General features: G+C 38.7%; 1 protein-coding gene across 14 annotated transcripts in view; it reads right to left on the bottom strand.

The window, feature by feature from the left end:
• The window catches only part of Gphn (gephyrin), a 410,602-nt gene that overhangs the window by 65,073 nt on the left and 319,413 nt on the right, over positions 1-26,116 (bottom strand). For all 14 annotated transcript variants that reach the window (XM_028876083.2, XM_028876082.2, XM_028876085.2 and 11 more), the window contains 4 exons: positions 13,938-13,993; positions 6,227-6,346; positions 4,088-4,146; positions 2,923-3,076 (listed from right to left, as the gene is read on the bottom strand). In XM_028876083.2, coding sequence (XP_028731916.1) covers positions 2,923-3,076; positions 4,088-4,146; positions 6,227-6,346; positions 13,938-13,993 — 389 coding nt within the window. The remainder of the gene's footprint in view (positions 1-2,922; positions 3,077-4,087; positions 4,147-6,226; positions 6,347-13,937; positions 13,994-26,116) is intronic.

Below are 26,116 nucleotides of genomic sequence, written 5' to 3'. Positions count from 1 at the left end.
TTCAAGAAGTGTACACAGAGAAGTGCAAACGTTAATTGACGGGAGCCATAAACCTAAGTGACCCTTGACACACATGCTGCCATATTTGGGCTTCTCTCCTCTTTTCTTAGATCTAGGCCTTGCTTAAGTCTCCATAGCACCAGAACCTCTTCTCAGATATCAGGTGAATGAGCTGCAGTTAAGCAGTTAGGCAGTTAGACAAGAGTAGATAGATAACCTTCAGAGCAACATTTCCTGCTGGCCGAACAGCCAATATTTAAGTCCCTTCCTGCTTGCAACCCCCATTACTAAGTCCCTTCCTGCTCTCAACCCCCTTTGCCTACCTATATATGCCTTGAGAGAAAAATAAAATTTTGGAGCTTGATCAGACATCCTGTCTTGCTCTCATTCTTTGTGTCTCTTGTCCCTCTCATTCGCCGACCCTCCCCTCAGGTCCCCGTTGAAGACCCCGCTGGCCGGGGCAGTTAATGGTTATGAGAGTCCATCTCATCCCACTCTGAATGGTACTGTGAAGAAAACCGTGAGTGTCAACAACTGCTGGCAAGGAGGGAGGGGAGAAGAGCCCTTCTCCACTGTCCCTGGGATGGGAGCTGCTGGCAAGGAGGGAGGGGAGAAGAGCCCTTCTCCACTGTCCCTGGGATGGGAACTGGTGAAGCCACCACGGAAATCAGTATGCAGGTTCTTCAAAACTGACAAGAGAACCACGGGATCAGCAGAGGACTAAGTCAGCACACCACAGGCATACCTGCACAGCCAGTTGGTGTTGCTGCACTCTTCATACAAGCCAGGAAATGGAGACAGCCTCCATGTCCATCAGTGGATAAAGAGAATGTGGTACACAGACAGGATTTTTTTTCAGACATAAATATGTTTATGTAGGTGGTAATAAATAAGAGTAAAGGCCAGGAAATTATGAAGAGGCCCATGAGCATAGGAAAAGAGAAGCTTTTAGAGAGAAGGGGGAAGAACACAAGGGAACAAAGTAGAAGGAGGAAGAATGAAAGAATAAAATGAGCACAGTGGGGAAAGGAGGGCCAGGGAGTTTTGGGAGCTGCAACAAGCATGGAGTCAAGCAAAATGTAAACTGGATGAAAACAGTGTATGAGAACACATTCCTTGTAAGCTAAATAAAAAATCTGTATGGAAAAAAAGAAATCCTGATATTTGCAGGAAAGTAGATAGGACAGGGAATATTATGTTAAGTAAAAAAAGCCAGGTCCAGAAAGAAAACTACTGAATATCTATCTCATATGTGGAGAATAGATGTATGTCTATGTGCACACATGTGTGTATGTGAGGGTCATTAAAGCAGAAAGAGGACCATGGGAGGGAGGAAAAGGCCTTCAGTGGGTTAAGGAAATGAAATACATTTGACATGAGGTCAAAAGGCAGGACTCTCTGGGGAGAGGAGAATGAGCAAAAGGGGGACAAATGACACAGGACAGTGGTGAGGGGATGAAAGAGAGCAAGGGCAATGGCACACTATGAAAAGGCCAGTGAGACCTAACGCATCAGACGCTGACCTGAACTAACATTTAAGGGGAGCTTGCACCGAGACTGGACCTAGGATAGCCTTGTTACATTACAGGTAAGTGCAACTTCTTTCAGCATCTTTGAAAATAAATGGAGTTGTTTTTGTAGCTGTTACTGTTTTCTAATATCTAAGGATCTCAAGCCTTCAGAAGAGATATGTTTTATTTCTTTCTTTTACCACTGATTTCCTCTGTAAGGCCTGGCACATAGAAACCATGTTGAACTAAAGTACATAGTTATAAAAGTAGCTAATTTTGAATATGGGAGGGAGCAACAGCAACAAAGAGAGTATAAAATTAGAAGCAAGCACCTCTCTGCTGCTAACCATGGTGCCAGTTAGACACAGGGTTATTAAACCTATCACTGCCCTATCAAAATGACAAGAACATTTGTTTGAGGTCAGTGATAGTTTTTAGGGATGTTTGGTACATTTGTACCTAGGAAGATCTGGAATGCAGATTTAGCTTCCCATTAGCAGAATTAAAAAAAAAAATACAATTCTGTTCTTTTGCTTTGAGAGATACCCTTTCTAAAGACTTCAATACATTAAAAATAATGCGAATAAAAGGTTACTTTCAGAACAAAAAGTTTGTTTTTTTTTTTTTTTTGTAAGTCCTATCACTCTTTAATAGTATAGTCCAAAGAAACTGCTAAAAATCTTGGTAGGATTTGATTCTGTAATTGAGTTTCTAGACTATTCATCCTTTCACAGTCCCAAAATGACTATAGAGCTCCTGGACATTTTAACAACCTAGGCAAGAGAGCAGTCAGGAAGGTTTTCAAGAGTTCTCAGAAAAAGATTGGTTATCATCTCCTTTCCAAGCGAGGCCTGACTAACATGTAGATCCATTTTGAATAGCATACCACTAGAGATACTTCATTTGAGACCCAAACAAACCCTCATACCAAATCAAATCAAAAAAAGATTATTAACCCCCTCTGGTGATTAGAATTTACATAGAACTTTAACAAGAAGACAGGCTAGCCACGGTATCTGTTTAATTCCCTTACTTCCTAGGATGGCTGGGCCAGCATTTCATAACAAGAGACACAAATCACGTTTCCACAGACTAAGTATGGTTTACTGTCTACAGCTTGCAGCTAACATTCTTTTTTTTTTTTTTTTCAATAAGAGTGGGGAAAGGACATTGGCTATATATTTCATTTTAAAAATGGAAGGGGATAATTTCTTAATATGCAGTTTCCAGTTTTACCTTATCTTTTGTACCTAAACTATGCCAAGGCCAACTTATTATTTCTCTGAAATGAAGTCCCATTGTTGAGAACCATAATCTACAATGTTCCATTTATGACAGAAAACATGTCATAAGGGTTTTATCATATAAGCTAGCTCTCCCCTTTATCTTATTTCTCTGATTATTTATTTACCTCATTCCCTGTTGACATGACAGCAACCACTGGAAACTTATTAACTTCCACCTCTGTGACACCCACAGTTGCAAGGAGACCGATCTCTGAAGGGCCCATATGGGTTCCTTTGGCCAAAACGCACTCCCCTCTTTTAATGTCATGGCCGATGGGTCTGAAAGTCAAAGCAGAACCATAAGCATTATGGCTAAGACTAACATTTTCTCAACTCAGAGGGAAACTTTAGTATCAGACAGAGGACACAATCAGGGGAGAAAGGAGTTAAAAAATGAGTCAGGAACTCAATAATAAAGAGATTCTAAGCCGGGCGGTGGTGGCGCACGCCTTTAATCCCAGCACTCGGGAGGCAGAGGCAGGCGGATCTTTGTGAGTTCGAGGCCAGCCTGGGCTACCAAGTGAGTTCCAGGAAAGGCGCAAAGCTACACAGAGAAACCCTGTCTCAAAAAACCAAAAAAAAAAAAAAAAAAAAAAAAAAAGAGATTCTAAAATTTCTAAGTTTCTAAAGTTCTATCACACTATAGAAGACAGAATAGGAATTATATTTATGATTGATAAAAGAACATGTTACATCTTATATTTTTCTTTTTATTGTATTATACTTAAAATTATCAATTTCAACTGGGAGAAGCATAGCTTTTTTACAAAGGGATGCTGGGCAAATTAGTATTGATAGAATTTATGTAAACACTTTCTAGTGTAACAAAAATAATTCAAACAATGCATAATATTTATTGTAGGAGAGAAACCTCATCTTTACATGCAAGGAACAGCAAATTATTACATTATTAAGGGTAGTTGAGGAGGGTGTTACTATAAGCTACTTGTATAAATATTCAATCATCTCTATTCCAATTTCTGGGTAATCTAGGAGTTGGAACTGAGTAATTTCGGATTGGTTAGAGGTAGAGTTAACTGTGGGGAAATGTACTTACAACTTTACTTTTTCTCATGTTGATTTTGATAATTTTCTTCATTTTTATTATTTTCATTTAAAAGGCAAGATAGACATGGGATGTAAAATTCAGAAAATTCATTTTGCCTCTTGTTAAAGCTTGAGAAAAAATGGCTAGTTGACATAGCTGTGGGTTTATAATAGTCATGGTCCCCTGAGTTTATGATGATGTAGAAACACAGTGGGCTGTACATTATGTATATCTGAACTTACCGGATATCTTGGCCTGGCCGAGCCTGCACCAGAATTCGCACTTCAAGTTCTTCAGTACCCTATAATTAGAGCAGGTCGTATAATTTTAAATAATAGTCTAACAGAATTTCTGATCAACAGGAATGAGCTTCTCAGGTACTTTAGCAGACAGGCCCAGAATATATACAAATACAGAGGAGCAGAAAACCATTTGTTAACTCTCCCCCCCTTCCCCCCAAAAAAATAGTGTGAACTTTTAAAGAGAGCTCTTGAAAAATTAGGTTTGGTGCCAACAAATACCTAAATACGCTCCAATTTTCATTGATTTAAAAATACATCCTAGTTTCAGTGAAGGACTTATAGCATGTCAGTAGATTTCTGTAACCTCATGGTAACCATCAATTTTACACTCATGGGCTATAAGTAACACTGGGATACTGGAATTGTGTCTTGTTATTTCACAGTTGGAGGATGTGTGTGTTCTGGATTTCAATGCTTTGCAGGCTTCACTGATGCTAATACATCACTGCTTGGACAGTTTTGAAAGCAGGCAATGTGATCTTTATATCAAAGGTTGATTTTATACACGAGGGAAGATAAATCTCCAGAACAAGAAAGGTGGTCATCTCTTAGCCTGGCTATATTTTACTATTTACTTAATCTATAAGAATATATATTATTTTATGCCGGGTGGTGGTGGCACAGGCCTTTAATCCCAGTGATTGGGAGGCAGAGGCAGGTGGACCTCTGAGTTAGAGGCCAGCCTGGTCTATAGAGCAAATTCTATGACAGCTAGGGCTACACAGAGAAACCCTATCACACACACAAAAAAAGTAAAAAAAAAAAAAAAAGTATGTATTTTTTTAAAATTTCTGCTTCAGAATATGATTCCACAAAATGAGTATAATTACCAGTCAATAAAACTGTAAAAAATTATAACTTTTCTAGTTTTTTTCATGACTAATATAGTTTGCTTTAAAAAATTATGTGTAGGAGTGCTTCACCTGCATGTATGTATATGTACAACATGTGGGCCTGGTGCTCATGTTCAGACCAGGGTGCTGGATGCCCTGAAACTGGAGTTAGAGACAAATGGGAGCCACCATGTGTGTGCTGGGAACCAAACTTTGGTCTTCTGCAAAAAAAAAAAAAAAGGACTCTTAACCACTAATTATCTCTTGTATAGCTTGTACTGCCTATATTTCTTTCAATCTGACCTAAGCTAGGGTGACCTGGGAAGAGAAAAACTTCAACTGAGAAAACACCTCCACCTATAGGCAAGCTTGGGAGGCATTTTCTTAATTAATGATTAATGCAGGGGGGCCTAGTTTACGGTGGGTGGGGCTGCCCCTGGGCATGTGGAGGAAGCAGGCTGAGCAAGCCATGAGAAGCAAGTCAGCACACAATGTTCCTCCATGGCTTTTGCTTCAGTTCCTGTCTCCAGGTTCCTGCTTTGAGTGTTACCCTGGTACGGGAGGACTGTGACCCGTAAGCTGAAATAAATCCTTTTCTCTGCAAGCTGCTTCTGCATGGCGTTTATCACAGCAATAGTAACCTAACCAGGACAAGCCCCACTAGCCTGGTTTTAGTAATTATTATTAGTTTCATTGAGAAAATTTCCTATTTAGATCCTGTATATGTCCTTTATTTGAGACAATGCAGAGGGAATTGACAGAAATTCAACATTTCCAGGCTTCTATTTGATGGAACAGAATTTCTCTGAACAGAAAACCAGTAGTGAAAGGGACATTTGGTTCGAGAACTTGCCCAAATGTCCCCTGTTAAAGTCCTTTATATTAAATTCATATTCCAAGAACACTTTTACACTTTATCAGAAGTTAGTTTCAATGGCAAGAGGATATGTCAACTGTTAATATCACTGTTCTTTTATTGTCCAGTAATTTGTTTGCATGTGAAAATTCTCATGTTAAGTATGGTTCAAATTCTACTGTAATAATAGCATAAAAGTCCCTCCATGTCAGAAGATTTTCATTCTTTAAGGCAGTTTATTTACCGGAGACCTACCTACATATTACAAGGTAAGATCCCCAAACCAAAATCACAACATTAACACACCCTAAACCCCAGGTTAATCTTATGAACCCTGAAGAAACGGAGCATGACTTGGAATACTGCCACAGGAACCTGGGAGTGACATACATCATCTGATTCCCTGATAAGTTCAGTATCTTCCACTTGCACTACTGCATCAGCACCGCAGGGGATTGGAGCACCTGTTGTAACCCGCATCACTTGTCCAGGCATTACTGTCTGCGTTGGCTGCAAGTGCAAAACATAAAAGAGAGTTGGTTATGTAGCTACTGCACAGGAAAATCTTCAGGGGATATATCCTTTTTAAGAAACAAACAATGAAAAGTCTTTTAGGTTTTCTTGTTTTGTTTTTGTTTTTCAAGACAGGGTTTTCTCTGTGTAGTCCTGGTTTCCTGGATCTCACTCTGTAGGCCAGCACAGTTTCGAACTCAGAGATCCTCCTGCTTCTGTCTCCTGAGTGCTGGGATTAGAGGTGTTTGCCACCACTGCCCAGATGAAAAATACCACAATTTTATCACTTAGGGCCATACCCACAATGCAGCTACTCACAAACAGCTGCACTCACACCCAAGAGTCTGCAACTTGATGTAAGCTGACTTTATTTGTCTTTAAGGTACTCTCTTGGAGGCCCGTTTTGAAGAACTGCCACTTATATTTGCCACTATTGCTTTTCATTCAAACAATATGAACTGTGCCAAGGTAAACTTATTTCACAGTCTGTCAGAAAAAAATTCTAAGTCATCGGAGATTACGAATGACAAATGTGAAAACCCATCATTTAGGTAATCTGCTGAAGTTCTGTTGTTTGACAAATATGGTACTTCATGAAGTAAAGTTTTTGGTCAAATAAAGGTGGTCAGGAAAGCCATTTTAACAATTTCTCTTGAATAATTTCCTAAAACATAGTATTTCACTTATCAGTTAATAAAAGTCTAATATGTGGACTTAAATCACTTAAAAACACCCCAAATATCCCAGTGTTTGTAATAATCTGGACTAAACATTGTTTTGAAATTTAAAAATGAAATTTTAATGTCTTAAGTTTAAATTACATCTATTTATTTTACATATGTGCGTCCACCACAACACATGTGTAGAAATAAGAGAACAATTTGTGAAGTTGGTTCCATTGCCTAAATTCTTGTACAGAAAGTGTGTGTAGGACAGGACCTGCCTGGAAGATCTTCCAGAATGGACAAAGTATGTATTTGCCTGAACCATCTGATAGGTTACATAGGCTTCAAGAGAGTTACTTTGTCAGAGGTCATGATTAAGGACAGAAGAAAGAATGCTTTACACTACCCCTATAAGAAAATCCTGAGACAATAGTGAAAAATGTTTAAGAATATTTTAGTTTTATTTATTTCATGTATGTGAGTTTTGCCTGTATGTATGTATGTACATACATATGTATGTTCATCATGAGCAGGCCTATTGCCCCCAAAGGGCAGAAGAGGGCATCTGATGCCCTGGAATTAGAATTACAGTTGGTTGTAAGCCTCCCTGTGGGTGCAGGGAACTGAGCCTGGGTATTCTGTAAGAGGAGCAAGTGCTCTTCATTGCTGAGCAGTCTCTCTAGTCCCATGTCATGTGCTTCTTAATACACACACACACACACACACACACACACACACACACACACACACACACACAATGTATATATGAATCTTAGACAATGGTTTAAGGAAAACTATCCCACTATCAGTAGTATAAAGTACTTTTATAATAAGATCAATAAGTTATAGTAAGAACATGTTTAAATGTTCTATATAAGACTTTATAGTAAGAAAAGCCTTAAAAAGTCTTTCTATACTATTGATTAAAAAGTACAGCAAAGTAGCTAATAATCTCTGAACTCCTAAATTCACTCTAGGTAAACTATTCAATTTATTATCTATTGTAGAATTTAACTTCTACAGAGACAAACATTTATTTCCTTTTAACAGGCTTCCTCTGCAGATCACACCATTGTTGTGTAAGCTCTGCTCTGCCCAGAATGCTGACATAGCTCTATGGACTATTAAAATCTGGTTCCCATCACGTTGGCCTCTGGATAAGGATTAGCCAGTGGAAAAGGAACACAAGAGATTAGAAGGGAGGAGGGAGGAGGAGCAGAGCTGTCATTCCATTCCTTCTTGCTGCAGTTTGGTGGTGGTTAGGACATCTTCACTAACCGAAGGCCATGGCTCCTTGGGGATCCTGCACCAGAGCTATGGATCTCTAAAGTTGAGGTACTACTGTCTCCTTTTTCTCCTTTCAACATGGAGGTAGTGATGGAATGTCACTGTAGCTAGTTTCTTGGTTTCTTACATCCTTCTGTGGTTCCTCTTAGCTCTGTCCATATTTTGGAAACAGTCCCACAGTTGTCTTTATAACCTCTCCTTTTCCAGGTATATTCTCTATTATCTCAAGGCTTAGAAGTGGTTGGCATACAGTTGGCAGTCTAATAAATATTTCTAGAACAGAGAAATGAATATGTATTATCTCATTATTACAAGAATTTCATGAAGTATGCATTGTTTATTGGTGTATACCTCCAGTGTTCTCCCTATCATTAGAGAAAGATATGTGTGGTAAGATCTAGCACAAGTTACATGCTATAAACCCTTTTACTCTGCTAATTTCAATAAAAGGCATTCTAGTATTGTTCAGAATTGTTACATATTCACTTAAGTTTAGACCAAAATAATACATGGGATTTAAAGTAAAAAGTTAGGGCTACTGTCTTTTAAAAGCTATGCTTTTCAATTGCAGATACCACTTTTAATCTGGGGAATCTTTTTTTTTTTTTTTTTAATTAATTCTTTGAGAATTTTGTACAGTATGTTTTGATCCTATTCATACTCTTACCCCATAAGTCTTCCCACATCCATCCCCAACTCTCTACCCATCAAACCTGATTTCACCCTCCCCATCGAACACAGTCTGTGTTACCTGACTACTTAGGCTATGGGAGTCTGCTCTGAGTATGGCTGATATATCAGGATCATACCATTGATGAAAACTGACTTTACTCTCCCTCTTCAAGCAGCATTCAGATGCCAACAGCTCTTCAGCTAGGGGTGGGGCTTCACGCCCCCCACCCAACCCTACTCCATGTTGGGATTTTTGTTTGGCCTGAGCTTGAGCAGGTATTTTTCATGTTGTCATAACTGCTGTGAGTTCTTACATGCCTTGTGGGGTCTGGAAGAAGATGCTGTTTCCCAGGTCCTCCACTACCTCTGACTCTTATCTTTTCACCCTCTTCTGTCTAGATGCCAGAGATTTGAGGAGAGGAGTGTAATACAGGAATTATCAGAGACATATCTTAGTGATCATTTCATAGCATATTTGTTTTTGATGAAAAAAATGTTTTCATGTGAGATATGTGTTTTTGTAAGAGGGGTTAGTGCCCAAACTATCTTCTGGGCCTGTGGAAAAGATATTTCAAATAGGTCTACAGAGAATTCTTTGCTAAAAAATTTATATTAGAAAGTAAATTCTAATACAAATTTCAGGGCTATTGCTTCTCTTAAAATTTATTATCTTATTCTATATGTATGGGTATTTTGTTTGCAAAGGCCAGAAGGCAGATAGATATCCTAGAATTGGAGGTACAGTGGAAAACTGCTGTCTGGGTACTGGGAATCAAATCTAGGTCCTTTGGAAGAGCAGACAGTGCCCTTAACCTTTGAGCCATCTCTCCAGCCTAGGCTACTGAATCTGAAGCTGAGCTGTGCTAACCTCAGTTTACTTGGAGTCTGTATACTACACTAGTAAACTTACTTCAAATGCTATTGCGATTGAATCTCTAATTTTCTTTATTATTATTATTGTGTGTGTATGATGCGCATGTGTGTGAACCAGGGAACAAGTAGATGTCATAGGACAATTTTCAGGAGTTGGTTCTTTCTTTTGTTGTAGATTCTCGAGATCAAACTCAAGTTTGTTGTGCTTGTGTGACAAATGTTGTTACCAGCTAAGCCATCTGGGTGGACCTCTAATTTTCTCTATTTTTGGCTTAAATCAACCATATATAAATATATACATGTATATATATATATATATATATATATATATATATATTTACACATACACACATAAATAAAGTGATATAAAATTTATTTATTTTTTGAGACAAAGTTTGTATACTCCTGGATGTCCTGGAACTCACTTAGTAGACCAGGCTGGGCTCAAACTCACAGAGATCCACCTGTCTCTTCCTCCCAAGTGCTGGGACTAAAGGTGTGTACCATCACTGCCTGGCTAATTCAAGATATTTTAATGTGGTTATTAAATAATTTTTAAAATATTTTTTATTTTCCTGATTTTTTTTTTGATTTAGGATATTGTTGTATTGCCTAGGCTAACCTAGATTTCACACTCCTCCTGTACAATCTTGGTGAATGTTGGGACTGTAGTAGTGCCACCAGCCCTGGCAAAAATTTGGCTGTTTTCTAAGATCATAAATTCTAAATGGTAGGAAAAAGATTCTTACCAGCTTACATTATATTAAACCCAATATTAAAGATATTACTGGATATATAAAAACTTACATATCTACTTAGATCAAACAATACGAATGTCATGTTTAGAAATCAATTACAAAGGTACATTCTAGTGATATATGACATATTTCCTTTAGTCTGTAAAGGTGAGCAGGTATTCTTTCTTATTAAATTGAAATTTCCTATGTGCTTCACATATGTATATACAGTAAAAACAGTTGAAACCTTGGCTTTTTATATTTTGGAGGTACTAAGTCTTATTCTTTGGGAATCTAATGACAATATTTTATAATAACATATTTTCTCTGAAAGCATCCAATGCTAACTATAAGGACTGAACTATTAGTGATTTAAGGTTACATATTTTAAAGCACTAAGAAGTGATTTTATAAATCACTGCCCTTGTGTATACAATGGCACCTCAATGCTCAATTGTAACTGGTGAGTGAGCAATGCAGTTCTTGCAAGATATCTGAGATTACTCTAAGTATATGTTGTAGAATATTATTTTAAGGTGTTTTACTTTTGTTTAAGTTACATTTGTTTAACTCTGTGAAGTGTATCACTGTGCCTGTCTAAAATGCCTGATGGTCTAATAAAGAGCTGAACGGCCAATAGCAAGGTAGGAGAAAGGATAGGCAGGGCTGGCAGGCAGGGAGAATAAATAGAAGGAGAAATCTGGGAGGAGGAAAAACAGAAGTAGCCAGAGAAGGAGGAGGACACCATAGGTTAGTCACCCAGCTACACAGCCAGACACAGAGTAAGAGTGAAAGTAAGATTACAGAAATAAGAAAAGGGAAAAGCCCAGAGGCAAACGGTAGAAGGGATAATTTAACGTTAAGAAAAGCAGGTTAGAAACACGTGAAGCTAAGGTTGGGCATTTATAAGTAATATTAAGCCTCCACGTGTGATTTATTTGGGAGCTGGACGGTGGGCCCCCAAAAGAGAAAAAACAACCAACAACAGTATGTATAACACATATTATATATAGATAAAGAATGATATTCTGAAGAAAAAGCTGCTTCCATGGACTAGTTTGAACTCATCCCATCAAGCTTTCTATGAGAACTTAAAAACTGAAGTTTCACCATACTTTTTATGTTCCTAGTTTTCTAGTCTAGTTAGAAGTAACTTGTAGCAGGAATCTTAAAAGTTCTTATTAATAAAATCAAACCTGAGGCGAGTTATTGGGGTCCATGCTGGTAGATCAGAGAGACAGAACAAGCCACATCTATCTCACCTCAACAGATCCTCAGCTGGTCTTGTCTCCTCAGACTGGAGGCCTCTGAGTCCTCATCCGGAATGGGTCTCAGCTGAATTACTGCTCAAAAGCCTTAATGCTTAACCAGCCAAAATCTTCTAGTTTCTGGTCCTCACGCCTTATATATCTTTCTGCTTTCTACCACCACTCCCTGGGATTAAAGGCTGGCTTTCTGGGATTAAAGGCGTGTGTCACCATGCTTGGCTACTTCTAATGTGGCCTTGAACTCACAGAGATCCAGAGGGATTTCTATCTCTGGAATGCTAGAATTAAAGGTGTGAGTGCCACCATTTTCTAGCCTTTGTATCTAGTGGCTGTCTGTTCTCTGACCCCAGATAAATTTATTAGAGTACACAACATTTTGGGGAACACAATACCACCACAGTAACTTACAAATAGGGTGTAAGAAGTTTAGAGACCCTTAATGTGCTATGTTGTGGCTAACATAAACCATCTGTAGTTCTCTGAGTAGTTTATGGAATTTTTGTTGTTCTTTTAAGGCAGAGTTTCAATATCTACCTACCTACCTACCTACCTACCTACCTACCTACCTATCCATCCATCCATCCATCCATCCATCCATCCACCCACCCACCCACCCATCCACCCATCCATCCATCCATCCATCCATCCATCCATCCATCCATCCATCCATCCATCCACCCACCCACCCACCCATCCCTGGCTGACCTGGAATTTATTATGCAAAGGTTGACTTTGAACTTGCAGTGACACTCCAAGGTGCTGCAATTATAGGCATAAACTGCCAGGCCAGGCACATTTGGATTTTTGACCTATACTGCTCTCTGCCTAGAGTGTTCCAATATTATCCTCCTAAGCATCTACTGTTGAAATGTCAGTTCTCTTCTGCACTCCAACATGTTTGACTGACACCAATATTTCAATAACTAATATACTGTATGATATTTAGTTGTTTATGCTGACTCCTTAAGAGAAGAAATTATGTCTTAATGTAAGTTACATGCCAGAATTTAACACCTGCTGAATAAAGGAATGCTGAATAGACTCAATTAGAGGTCAGACAAGTATTTCTTGAACATTCATTTTGTAGCTTTACTATAAAAATGGATGCTTTTTACATTCATAACAGATAGAAATATGTGCTAAGTGATCAAATAAAGTAAAAAAAAAAAAAGTCAAAGGGAGTCACTGGGTAAAGTGTTTAACGTGCAAATGCAAGGACCCGAGTTTGAAATCCCAGAACCCATGAAAAAGCAAGCATAGTAGCATGTACCTGTAATCCCAGTGCTCCATGGTAAGATGGGAAATGAGTATAAGAAAATTCCCAGAGGCTCAAAGGCTGAATATCCTTGCACACACAGCAGTGAGTAACAAAGAAACTGTCTCAAACAAGGTGGGGCTTGACATCTGAGGTTGTCTTCTGACTTGACTGTGTACCGAGACATCATGTAAGTACCCACACTCACACACAAACACAAACACACACACACACACACACACACACACACACACACACACACACACACACGCGCGCGCGCGCGCGCACACACACACACACCAGGCCTACCTAATTTTTCCCTAAGTAGTATGTGAAAATAAAATAGCAATAAATAATTAAAAAATGTGTTAGTTTTGGTAAAAACTATTGCCATGTCTTCTTTTCTTTCTTGGTTTATCATGCACTTTTGTACGTACCTAAAATAGACAGGGGTCAAGGTAAAAGTAGAGGGATGATGCCAACAGTAGCCACCCTGGCTTCTTTACTTAAACATAGAGGTACATGCAGTTCCAGCCAGAAAAATCAAAATTTGTGGGAAGAATCACTCAATCATAGGGCTAGAGGATATCTACAAGGTATTCCTGGGAGGATATAACAAAACTATTATTATACCACACATTGATAAATGGAGGGTTCTTTAACTAATGTTGGTTTTGTTGTTCACATGGGACCTTTCTTTTATCCCTTTGATAGTCTTCTGACTAATCCTTCTTTAAGACTTCCACAATGCTGATATTGGAAACTTGGAATTGGATGCCCAAAGTCTGTGAAGCAGAAATGTGCAGTGTCTTTCAGGCTTATGAATCTCACCTGTTCACCAGCTTGGGATTCCCCAATGATGAAACGATCTCCTGGACCATCAGCAGCTGTGAGATGGAACAGAGCCAAGAGTAAATATCAGCATGGACTTAAAGCAAGGAACAAGAATCTAGTATTGAGATTCTAAGATTTCATTAAAATTATGTTCAGGAAAGTAGACTGTATTTCTGATTTCCTAAAGTAGACAATGTCCTTTCTACTACTGGTTTGATCTTTGGTATCCAATAGATTCCAAGTATCAGCAGAAGTGATCTATTTGCGCCCTTCCTTGACATCACTGGAGATGGTCTTCATGAGATGCCATCCTTTCCATACTTGTGCTTTCTAACATAATGTTCATTTGGCTTATTCTTTCAAATGGCATAACTTACCCATGTACTTGTAATAATAAGTACACAGTCACAGATATATGAACACATCACTTTATATATTCAAACTTTTCCAATTTTTTGTAATTTTTTTTTACTTCTCAACATTTTCTTATTTATTTAAAATAATATCAGAAAATCAATGGATTAGAAATAATGCTGTTTATGAGCTGGAATAAACAAGCTTTATTGCATCATATTGTCCACTTAGTATTTTTAGTGCTGGAACTAGGGCCTTGACATGCCAGGCCAGTGCTCTAACACTGAGTTACACTCCCATTTCTGGCTACTTATTTTCATTTTTAGGAATGAAAAGTATTTAGTAAAAAAAATGTTTTTTTGAGACAGGATCTCATTGTATGGCCCTATATGGGTGGGGGTGTGCTATGCAGATCAGGCTGGGCTTGAGTTTGAGGCAGCTCTCCTCCATCTGCCTTCCGCTTACTGGGATTATAGACATGTACCACATGTGCCAGGTAAAATTACTTCAAAAATCTTTTGAGCATATATGTGCATTTGTGTGTGCAAATGCAAGCACATGTGTAGTATAGTGCAAATGTGGATCTCAGAGGACAGACAACCTTTCCTACTCCCTTATTTAAGACAATGTCTCTGTCATTTTCTGGCTATATATGGTGGACTAGCTGGTCCTTGAGCTTCTGTTTCCTCCTACCATTCCCCTGTAGAAGCTTTGGGATTATAGACACTCATGCTTGATTCTGAGGATATGAGCTCAGGTTCTCCAGCTTACTTGGCAAGCATGTTTACCTACTGAGCTTTTATCCCCAGCTCCTAAAGCCATTTATTTCAAATTGGAAAAAAAATCCCAGAATTGGGACTTAAACAAGACAAAACAAAATAAACTTTTCATCTGGGCATTGGTGGCACACGCCTTTAGTCCCAGCACTTGGGAGGCAGAGGCAGGCAGATTTCTGTGAGTTTGAGGTCAGCCTGGTCTACAGAGTGAGTTCCAGGACAGCCAGGGATACACAGAAACCCTGTCTCAAAAAACCAAAACCAACCAACCAACCAACCAACCAACCAAACAAACAAACAAACAAACAACTTTTCTTGTTTAGTCTCATCCATTCCCTTTCTAGTGCCTGATACATATAGTAATGACTGGGGGAAAAAATTCCTAAAGAATAGTATCTTTTCCTGATATATTATTTGGGTTTCAGATCAATATTACTGGCAATGCAAAGCATATCTAATGAGTTTTAGGATCACTAATGTTATTTCCATGTCATCAATATAGCAAGGGGGGTTGAGGCCTATATATGGAAAAGATAACACATTATATATGAATAGTTAATTATACTGGCAATAACAGTGACAACTAAACATCTTCCATTTTAAAGGAGAACTATGGATTCATTTTATTCTCTCCTTCCTTCTCTCTGTTTTGCCCATCCTTTGTAAGAGCTCCCTTTGCAGTATAAGCTGTCCTGCAATTCAGCATGTAGCCCACACAGTTCTTGAACTTGCACTGATCCCATCTCCACTTTCAAAGAGTTAGGATTATAATCATGTATTATCATGCTTAGCTGTTTCTTAAGAACAAGGCAGTATTTCTTTTTCTAAAGGCTTACATAAAAAATTGTTTATGAGTTACTTTTTTTTTTCACAGTTGACTTTGTTACTTTGATGTCCCTGCAAGGAACAAAAATTAATACTGGATCCCTTTTATTAGTACATGTTGTGTCTTGTCCTTTATAAATATTATCTCAGTGAATAAATTCTTGAAGTTTTGTATTTTTTGGAAACCTATCATACTAAATTAGAAAAGTTTCCCTGAAATGCTATTTTTATAATGCCACTTTTATAGGTTCATTAAAAAACAAACAAACAAACAAACAAACCTTTCAACACCAGGAGATTTGAAGGCAAATGGATGGAACTAGAAAAAAATCATTCTGAGTGAGGTAACCCAGACCAAGAAAGATAGACATGGCATGTACTCACACTTAACTGGATATTAGCTGTAAAATAAGGATAACCATAAGGATAATCCACAGACGCAGAGAGGCTAGGTAACAAAGAGGGTTCATGGGGGGGGGGAGGGGCACCCAGATCTCCCTCAGAAGGGGAAATGGAAGAGATTTGGTGAGTAGACCGAGGGCAGGTGAGGATAGGAACTTGAGGGATCAGGTTGAGGGGTAGACAGAGGGAGAGAGTATTAAAAGTGGGGGCATTTTGGGGTTAGGTAGAAACCCGGCAGAAGGGAATTTCCAAGGATGACCCCAACTAAGATTCCTAGCAATAGTGGATTTGTAGTGTGAACTGGTCATCTCTTGTGACTAGGCAAGACTTCAAGTGGAGGGAGTGGGAAACCAACCAGCCACATAACCTTTCATCTATAATCTGTCCTGCTACAAGATATGCTCGGGTAAGGGTGGCCTAGAGATGGAGGGAGTGGTCTAGCCTAAAACCCATGCCACCCCTGACACTGCCTGGTGCACCAGAACCTACAGGCTGGCTGGCCCAGAGACCTAGGATAGAACCAAACATGATTAGAGTAAGAAAAAGTCAATGTAATGATGCCTAATGCTATTCTGCTACACACATAGATTGGTGCCTAGCACAACTGTTATCAGAGAGGCTTCATCCAGGAACTGATGGAAACAGATGTAGACCCACAGCCAAACATTAGGTGGAGCTCAGGAAATCCTGCAGAATAGAGAGAGGAAGGATTGTAGGAGCCAGAGGGGTCAAGGACATCACAAGAAAACCTGCAGAATCAACTAACCTGGGCTCATAGGGGCTCACAGAGACAGAACGGACAACCAGGGAGCCTGCATGGGCCTGACCTAGGCACTCTGCATACATGTGACAGTAGTGTAGCTTGATCCTCTTGTGAGACTCCTAACTGTGGAAACAGGGGCTGTCTCCACCTTTTTTTTTTTTTTTACCGGCTTTTGGGATCTTATTCCTCATACTGGGTTGCCTTGCCTAGGCTTAATACATGGGATGTGCCTAGTCTTACTGCAACTTGATATGCCATATTTTACTGATGCTCATGGGAGACCTGCTCTTACCTAAAAAGAATGGAGGAGGAGTGAACTGGGAGGTTGGGAACAGAAGCTGGGTAGGACGGAGGGCCTGGGAGAAGAGGAGGGAGAGGAAACTGTGACCAGGATGATGTAAAAATAAATAAATTATAAAAACAATGTGCGCCGGGCGGTGGTGGTACACGGCTTTAATCCTAGCACTTGGGAGGCAGAGCCAGGTGGATCTCTGTGAGTTCGAGGCCAGCCTGGACTACCAAGTGAGTTGCAGGAAAGGCGCAAAGCTACACAGAGAAACCCTGTCTCGAAAAACCAAAAAAAAAAAAAAAAAAAAAACCAATGTGCATGCCAAAAAACCCCTTTTAAACAATTTAAAACACAGGCAAAACCATTACTTCAAGAAATATCAACATTTTACTAATGTTAATATATTAAATAACTTATTTTTGCATTATTTTAAAGCAAATTACTTTTTATTGTAAAATTGATGAATTAATTATATTTTATAACTCCAGACTGTCAAATATGAACGAGCTTCTTTGAATTATTTAATTATTTCTCTACTAGAGAAAATAATCATCTGCTTGTTCCCTCTCACAGCAATCTAGATTTCTAATTCTCTTTCTTTCCTTTTTCTTTTTGCACAAGAGTGAAAGCATGGCTTGAAGTACTAGAGCAGAGCTGAATCTGAATTATGTCTCTGCCTATTACTAGATTCAGGACTTTCAGCAAAACTATTAAGCCTCCAAGCTTGCTAGTAAAGGTAAAGATAATCATGACATATACATAAATAGTCACCCTTTAAGTCTTTCAGTAAATTCCTACCAAGTGTCTTCTACTCTGTGTCAAATGAAGTGCTGAGGACCATGTAGAGAGTAAAATGACATTATTTCCATTTTAAGGCTGTGCTAGATTGTTTCAAGTTTTTTCAAACTCTGGATCCAAAATGGCAATGGAATATAATATCACCTTATAAACATTCTGCTACTGGAAAAGAGCAGAAAAATGTTATTTCATAGGTCAAGTGCAGAGGTATGTGACTGCAGTCTCAGCTGCTCCAGATAAGTGGTATTGCCATTGTGTGTCACAATTCAGGACCAGCCTAGGTAACATGGTGAGATACCTATCTTAAAATCAAATACCCTTCCCCATAAAAGTAGTGGCAGAACATCTGCCTTGTATGTCCAAGGTCCTACATTCAAGATCCAGCAGTTCAATAGGTATGCATTTATCATGCATAACTACTGTTTTATAAAACTGGTTTTTCCATCTACCTGTACATACATATTCATATGTAATGTATACATTATTTGTGTATATAACATTGGCTTATGATGTATAACTTGCTTAATGTACTTCTTCTCATGCACAAATGTGGCCCAAAAAACCCCAAGCCATTGATATTAGGAGATGTAAAAATATTGATATTAGGAGAAGATATTAACCAGATAATCACATTAATGAACATATAAGCACAGATTAGAAAAATCTCTTTAAAGATTTTTTTTGGGGTATGTGGGGGGGGCAGGCTCTAGCTACATAGTTCAGGCTAGTCTTAAAATACAATTATTCTGCCTTTTTCTCTGCCAGGCTTACAGACATGTACCACCACATATGGCTAGAAACATGCTTTTATTAGAATATATAGTGAAAACTCCTGAGGTACTCAGGAGGGTCAGAAAAGCTTATTCAGACAAAAAGACTTATGATTTGAGTATGAAGGATAAGTAACAACTAAGTAAGTAGAGGGGTGCTGTAGTCAGATGTTGTCCTGTGTCTCGCCCCCTCCCACTTGTGTCCTGAAGCTGCTTAGTCCCAAGTAAACACACACAGGCTTATATTATTTACAAACTGGATGGCCTATGGCACAAAGCTTGTCTTGTTGTTTTATAACTTGACCCATTTCTATTAATCTATGAGTTACCATGTGGCCGTGGCTTACCTGTATTTTCACGTCTTGCTTCTCCTGGCTGTGCTGGCATCTCTCTCCCCTTCTGCCTTTCTTCTTCCTGCCTCTCTCTTCAATTTCCCACCTAGCTCTAACCTGACTTGCCTTAGGCCAAATGGCTTTATTTATCAACCAATCAGAGCAACACGCATTCACAGCATACAGAAAGACATCCCATAGCAGGATGTGTGTGTGTGATTGTTGTGGAATATTTAACTATGCAAAGGTGTTGCATTTGTATAACTATGTCAAGATGTGTTGCTGTTCTACCTTCCCTGCCTAAGGCACCTGATTGGCCTAATAAAAAGCTGAATGGCCATTAGCAAGGAAGGAGGTATAGGAGGTATAGGACTTCCGGGGGCTGGGAGAGTAAGTAGGGGGAGGAATTTAGGCTCATGAGAAGGGAAGAAAGAAAAAGAGATGTCAGGGGCCAGTCAGCCAGACAGGAAGGAAGCAGGAAAGTAGGACACACAGAAAGAAAGAAAGGTTAAAAAGCTCTGAGGCAAAACATAGATAAATAGAAACAGGTAAAATTAAGTTAAAAGAGCTAATGAGACAAGCCTAAGTTAAAGACAAGCATTCATAATTAATAATAAGTCTCTATGTCTTTATTTGGGAGCTGGTTGGTGGCTTAAAGAAAATTCCAGCTACACGTGATGAAGTGGAAATGCTCCATTACATGTGCAAAGGCTCTACTCTAGCTCATGTGATCTTTATATACCTTAAAGTATGTATTCTTCACCTACTTTGGTATAACCTGAAATAACTTAAGTACAAACTCTAAAAATATTTTCAGTTATTAGTTTACTTGTTCTAATGTTTCTAGTGTTTCTAGTGTTTGACATATAATAGGTAAAAGTGTTTAATATGTATTCAAAGTGTTCAATAACTGAATGTGTGGTTCTTAATAATCTTTTTAGAAAGATAATTTCATGAATGAACTGACAAATATTTTCTAACAGCAAATCCCATATTTGTCATTCTTTTTATTTTTTCTTCTGGTCCATGCGTACTTTCTTCAAAATCTGAATCAATATTCATATAACAAGAATGCCTAGAAAGATTGCTCTGATTGATTCTGTATAATTTATGTCACTCTGTCCTGTAGTGTCTAGCCACTCATTACTGATACTCAATAAACATGTTAAAAGAATAAAGAAATGAATTTGGTGTACTTAGGAGGGAAGTTTAAAAACTGACTTGTACTTATTACTGTCATGCCTTGGAAATATCCTAAAATAATTCCATTAATGTGTGTGTGTGTGTGTGTGTGTGTGTGTGTGTGTGTGTGTGTATATATATTTGGTTTCTTCAGCTCCTTAGAAGTTGGGGGTCAATTCCTTTATTTATTCTTGTTTTTATTCCTCATGTGTATACGTGTGGGTACATGTGTTTATGTACATTCACATGCACATCTATGCTCTTGTGTGTGGAGGCCTGAGGTGGATTCTGGAGTGTTTCTCAGTTGTTCCCAGAGCTTGTCTATATGGCTGGTCTGGGAATCTAGCTTACTTTGGGGACCTCTGTCTCCACTTTCCAAGTGCTGGAATTACAGGTGAGCTGCCATACCATCTAGAAGTTATGTGAGTTCTGGAGGTCTGAACTCTAGTCCTCATGCTCACATGGAAGGTGCTTCAACCACCGAACCATCTCTCTCCAGCCCTATTTCGTTTTGGAGACCCTGTGCTCTTCAATTTTCCTCCTTTTATTGGCCCCTCCCTGTCCATATACTCAAAAGGCCTACCTTATGGTTCTGTATTAACACTCCAAAGAAAAGTCATTGGATAATGAATATGAATAATGAATAAAGAGACTGTTAATTGTGGTGATATTTTATCTATGTACCCCAATAAAGTTTATCTGAGGATCAGAGGAAAAAAGCCAGCCACTGTATTAAACACAGAAGTCAGGCTATGGTAGCACATGCCTTTTATCCTAGCACTCAGGAGGCAGAGATCCACCTAGATCTGAGTTCAAGGCCACAATGGGAACAGAGCCAGGTGTGGTGGCACAATGCCTTTAAGCACTAATCATAAAGGTCTGGAGGTCTGTACAGACAGACAGGAAGTGATGTAGCTGGGTGGAGAGAGGAAGTAAGATTGTAGAACAGAATGGCATATAGGTATGGGTAAACAGGAAGTAGGTCTCTTTTTGGAGACTGAGGCATCTGTAAGGTGAGACTGGCTGTGGCTTTTCCTATTCCTCTGATCTCAGGTTTTTTACCCCAATATCTGGCTCCGGGTTTTTAATTAATAAGACTGTTTAGCAATTTGAGTTACAGTTAATTATCTGGAGTAACTCAAGGCAAGCCTGGTCAGTGTCAGAAAAGCATCTACAGAGTTCTTATGTGATTCTAACCAGCAAGATCTTTTGTTATCTTGCAAAATGCATTAACATGGGGGAGAATACCTGCTTACTTGAACTATGTTCTCCATCTTTCTACCTGATAAATAAGTATAATGCCAGCCAAGTAGGGCTCAGTTAACCAATGATGTGGAGAGTTCTTGGTATCAACAGGAGTCAATCTTATTACTTTCCTTACACAATGTTTCCAAAACCTTCTCGTGTATCTAAATGACCTGGAGATCTTTTAAAAATAGATTCTGGCCGGGCGGTGGTGGCGCACACCTTTAATCCCAGCACTCGGGAGGCAGAGGCAGGCAGATCTCTTGTGAGTTCGAGGCCAGCCTGGGCTACCAAGTGAGTTCCAGGAAAGGTGCAAAGCTACACAAGAGAAACCCTGTCTCGAAAAACCAAAAAAAAAAAAAAAAAACAACAACAAAAAAAAAGATTCTGAAGCAGTGCATCTACAAGGTAGTGCCAACAATGGTGGTCTGGGAAATGCTCCTTTTGGGGGACTGTGATGGTAGAGCAAATGAATATAGAAAAATTCAGAGTAAGAGAAAACTTAAGGAATAAAAACTAATGAAATCATAAACAACCTCACTGCACATCCAAAGCAAGGCTTACTATTTCTTCTGGAGACAGAAAAAACAATTACCAGTCTATTGAACATTTGAAGACATCCACTAAAAAGATCCATGAAATGAGCTGTGATTCTTCAAGGAGAATACTATAAACTGGGTAGGAAAGGGGAATTAGAGGCACGGTGGCACATGAACACAGAGTCTGGAAAGAAACAAACTACATATGGCATAGTATGCTATTAGAAAAGATGGATCAATTCTAAGGGTTTCTGCAAAGTGTTAGGATATTTTTTAACCTATGCGACCTATCTGCTAATGAATTAGCTTTCATTCTGCTTTCTAACTGGAAATTTAAAGATGGTAGTTAAACCAAATTCTAATAGTACATTCGTAAATGTTGTAAATAATTCATAAAGCTGAATTTCAGAACTCAGATGTGCTCTCTTATCCTACTTCTCTTCCTAGCCTTTACTTTACTTCTCCTTTTCCACCCTACCCCCATCACTGTTTGTTTGTTTGTTTGTTTGTTTGTTTTTTGGAAATGCAGTATCACTCTGTAGTCAAAGCTGGCCCTGTAACTCACTATATGGTCCAGATTGGCTTTGAACTCTTCAATCCTCCTGTCTCAGCCTCTCTAGCGCTAGGGTTATAGCCAGCATCAACCAATCTGGATCTTCTCTGTTTTCTTAATGTTCTGAAAACACTTTTATTTTTGTTATTCTTTTTATTTGTGAATTTCTGGTTATGTCACTTGATAAAATTGATACCAACAAATAACTAACTAGTCATTGTGGCACTATATAGAAATTTTTCATCCCTAAATCATCTGCTGTGGGAGCATCCTTCATTTTATTTCTCTATGGTACATGTTTTCTTCTTAAGCCTCTTGAATACTGTTAGGAATTATTTCATTTTCAATAATAAGAAACTTCATCAAGCCATGTTAGTACAGAATAAACCAAAGCCTGTATAAACAGCACACTTTTCAGAGGGCCTAGGAAATAGCTTTGAGAAGGGAAGAAACAAGACAGAGAGATTCACAATTTGCTTTTCTTAGGAAACTCTACTAAGACTGAAAGCTAGGCACAGGACAGTAGTATTTCTGTCCACACTAAGATGCAGTCAGGACAGAGAGGGGTGAGAAGAGACAGTAGAGAGGCTGTGACAGAAGAATTCATATGGCAATTATACTGGGTGATTAGATCACAAATTTTTTAATTTAATTGTTTACAATTAAAAATCTGTAGCCCATTCCAATGAATAGCAGGAAGCATAGGGTAAGGATACTTAAGTAGAAGATAATTTGTATTCTTTTCCAGGTGGTGGTGGGGAAATGTCCATTTATTGTTACAGTTGGTAAAGGAGATATTTAATTCCTTAAATAGAGGGTATTAGCTGGTTTTTATTTATTTATTTTTTTTCAATCAGGGTTTCTCTGTGTAGCTATGGCTGTCCTGGAACTCACTCTGTAGACCAGGCTGGCCTTGAACTCAGAGATGCACCTGCTTCTGCCTCCTGAGTGCTGGGATTAAAGGCGTGAGCCATTATGCCTGGCTGTTAACTGTTATTGAATTAACTAAAACTAAATATTCCAATTATGTATCTGCTCACATGAGTACTAATCTCCATATCTTATAGTTTTCCTTCTTTATCTAAAGTAGCCTATGGTAGAAAGCAATGATAGGCTATTAATGAACTGAATAATCAAGTTATGGCCAAAGAAGATGTACACATATAGAATGGTGACCCAGAAACAGCAGTCACTGAAGTGGCAAAGAGCCAATTCTGAACCAAAATGGCTGTGGGTGTTTAATCTGTATACTGTAACACACTGGATAGGGGTTCGATCCCTAAGATGTTAACAAGGACCAGGCAGTAAGAGAATGAACAGTTTTATAATGTTCTTCTTCATCTCCTATACTTTTACCTACACCTTTAATAAGTATGCAAGAAAACACTTTAAAAATTCACTTGGTAAACTACTCTGACAAATTATTTCAAAACTATTATATAGGTTTCTCAAAATAATTTTTGGCTTGTTCAAAATAGTTGCTTTTTTCTTTTTTAACACAATTCCAAAACAAGTTCTAAGGGGATATGCTTTCTAGAATAATTTTTTTTCTAGAAAGTTAAACTGGAGATTCTGAGATACTATTGTTTGTTTTAACATGTAAGAAGAATTGTGTAGTACCTCTACATGAAAACCATGAATATATCAAGAGAATGCTTAGCTTGATTAGGAAGAGAAGAGAAATAAAATTTAAAAAACATAGGGATCTGGAGATTTCGGTAACTTTTGAGGTCCAGACTCTTAGTTCCCTTCCAGAGGCCCAGGAGAGACACTACTAATGTGGGGGTATCCTGCAGGAAAATAATCTAAGTCCACCGTGCTCTTACATCCGTCCTCCTTATTCCTCTAAGACAAAATTCTATCTACACAGCTTCAGTTCTGTTCTCACACTCAGCTCTTCTCTGTCCCTTTTCCTCCTGTCCTCTCATTGTCCTAATCCCAACTAAACTCTCTTGCTCTCAACCTCATCTTCATCCTCTAATCCTCCATCCCTATCATTCCTTCTTCTCCTACCCTCCTCACCCAATTCAATTCACCTACAATCTGCCAAAACTCGGCCTTGCTCCCACCTAGCCAAGTGGGGCAACTCTGCTGGGAGCTAGGAATTCTGCCTCAATACTTCATTGCACCCAGTATGCAAAAAACCCTTTTGTTCTGAGTCAAAGGCTCTGGAATGCCACCTGGCCTGTGACAGGAAGGTAGGTCTGAGCTTCATTTGCACCAGAAATAAAGCTATGCAACTAGCTGTCCCCTAGGCAGTGTCTCCAGAAGGGTCTTTAAGTTAGGAGACAGTTTGCCATTATGGCCTTGGGTGCTCCAGAAGTAGTTCAGATTAATACACTGTTAGGAGTTCCTGGAAGCATACATAGCATACAAGAAAATTATTTCAGGAACTGGCTAATATATATACATAAGCTAAAATATCACCAAGACTCCTTAAGCCATGGCTGGACCTTCGGGAAAGTCCTTGCCCTTCTAAATAGTAGTTTTTGTCATAGTAGCTGGGTTCCATTACATTTTCCTGTGGCTTGCAGCATGGAGAGAGGGCTCGGTCATTAAAAGCACTGGCTGCTCTCCAGGGGACCAGGATTTGGATTCCAGAACCCATAGGGCAGCTCACAACCCTCTGTAATTCTAGTCCCAGGGAACCCAATGCCCTCTTCATGTCTTTTCCAGCATGCACATGGTACACAGCAGCCAAAACAGCCATACACATTAAAAATAAACTAATTAAAAAATGTAAAAAGCATGAAGAATAAAAATATTGTGTTGACCTTAGTTGTTAGAATGCCACTTTCATGTTCTTTTCTCTTTTTAAAATCTTTCAAATTCTTTTTCTACCAAATGTAGTTTTAGGTTTATAAAGTTATATATATATATATATATATATATATATATATATATATATACCTATTGTGTATCATCTGACTCTTGCTATTTTTTTTTTTTAATTTGGTTTTTTTGAGGTAGAGTTTCTCTGTGTAGTCTTGGCTGTTCTGCAACTTGCTCTGTAGACCAGGCTGGCCTGGAAGTCACAGGGATTTGCCTGCCTCTGTCTCCGAGTGCTGGAATTAAAGGTGGCTTTTTAAAAAAAAATATTTATTTTTATTTTATGTGCATTGGTTTTTTTTGTTTGTACGAAACTGTCGGATTACCTGGAACTAGAGTTACAGACAGTTGTGAGCTGCCATGTGCGTGCTGGGAATTGAACCCAGGTCCTCTGGAAGAGCAGCCAATGCTCTTAACCACTATCTCTCTGGCTTTTCTTTTCTTTTTAAACCTGTTTATACTCACTCTTCTTCCCTTCTAAAAGGTTTTTTTTTTTTTTTTTTTTTTTTTTTTTTTTTT

The sequence above is a fragment of the Peromyscus leucopus genome, chromosome 14 (assembly GCF_004664715.2).
Source record: "Peromyscus leucopus breed LL Stock chromosome 14, UCI_PerLeu_2.1, whole genome shotgun sequence".
Lineage (NCBI taxonomy): Eukaryota > Metazoa > Chordata > Mammalia > Rodentia > Cricetidae > Peromyscus > Peromyscus leucopus.
This window is presented reverse-complemented; position numbering and strand designations above follow the sequence as displayed.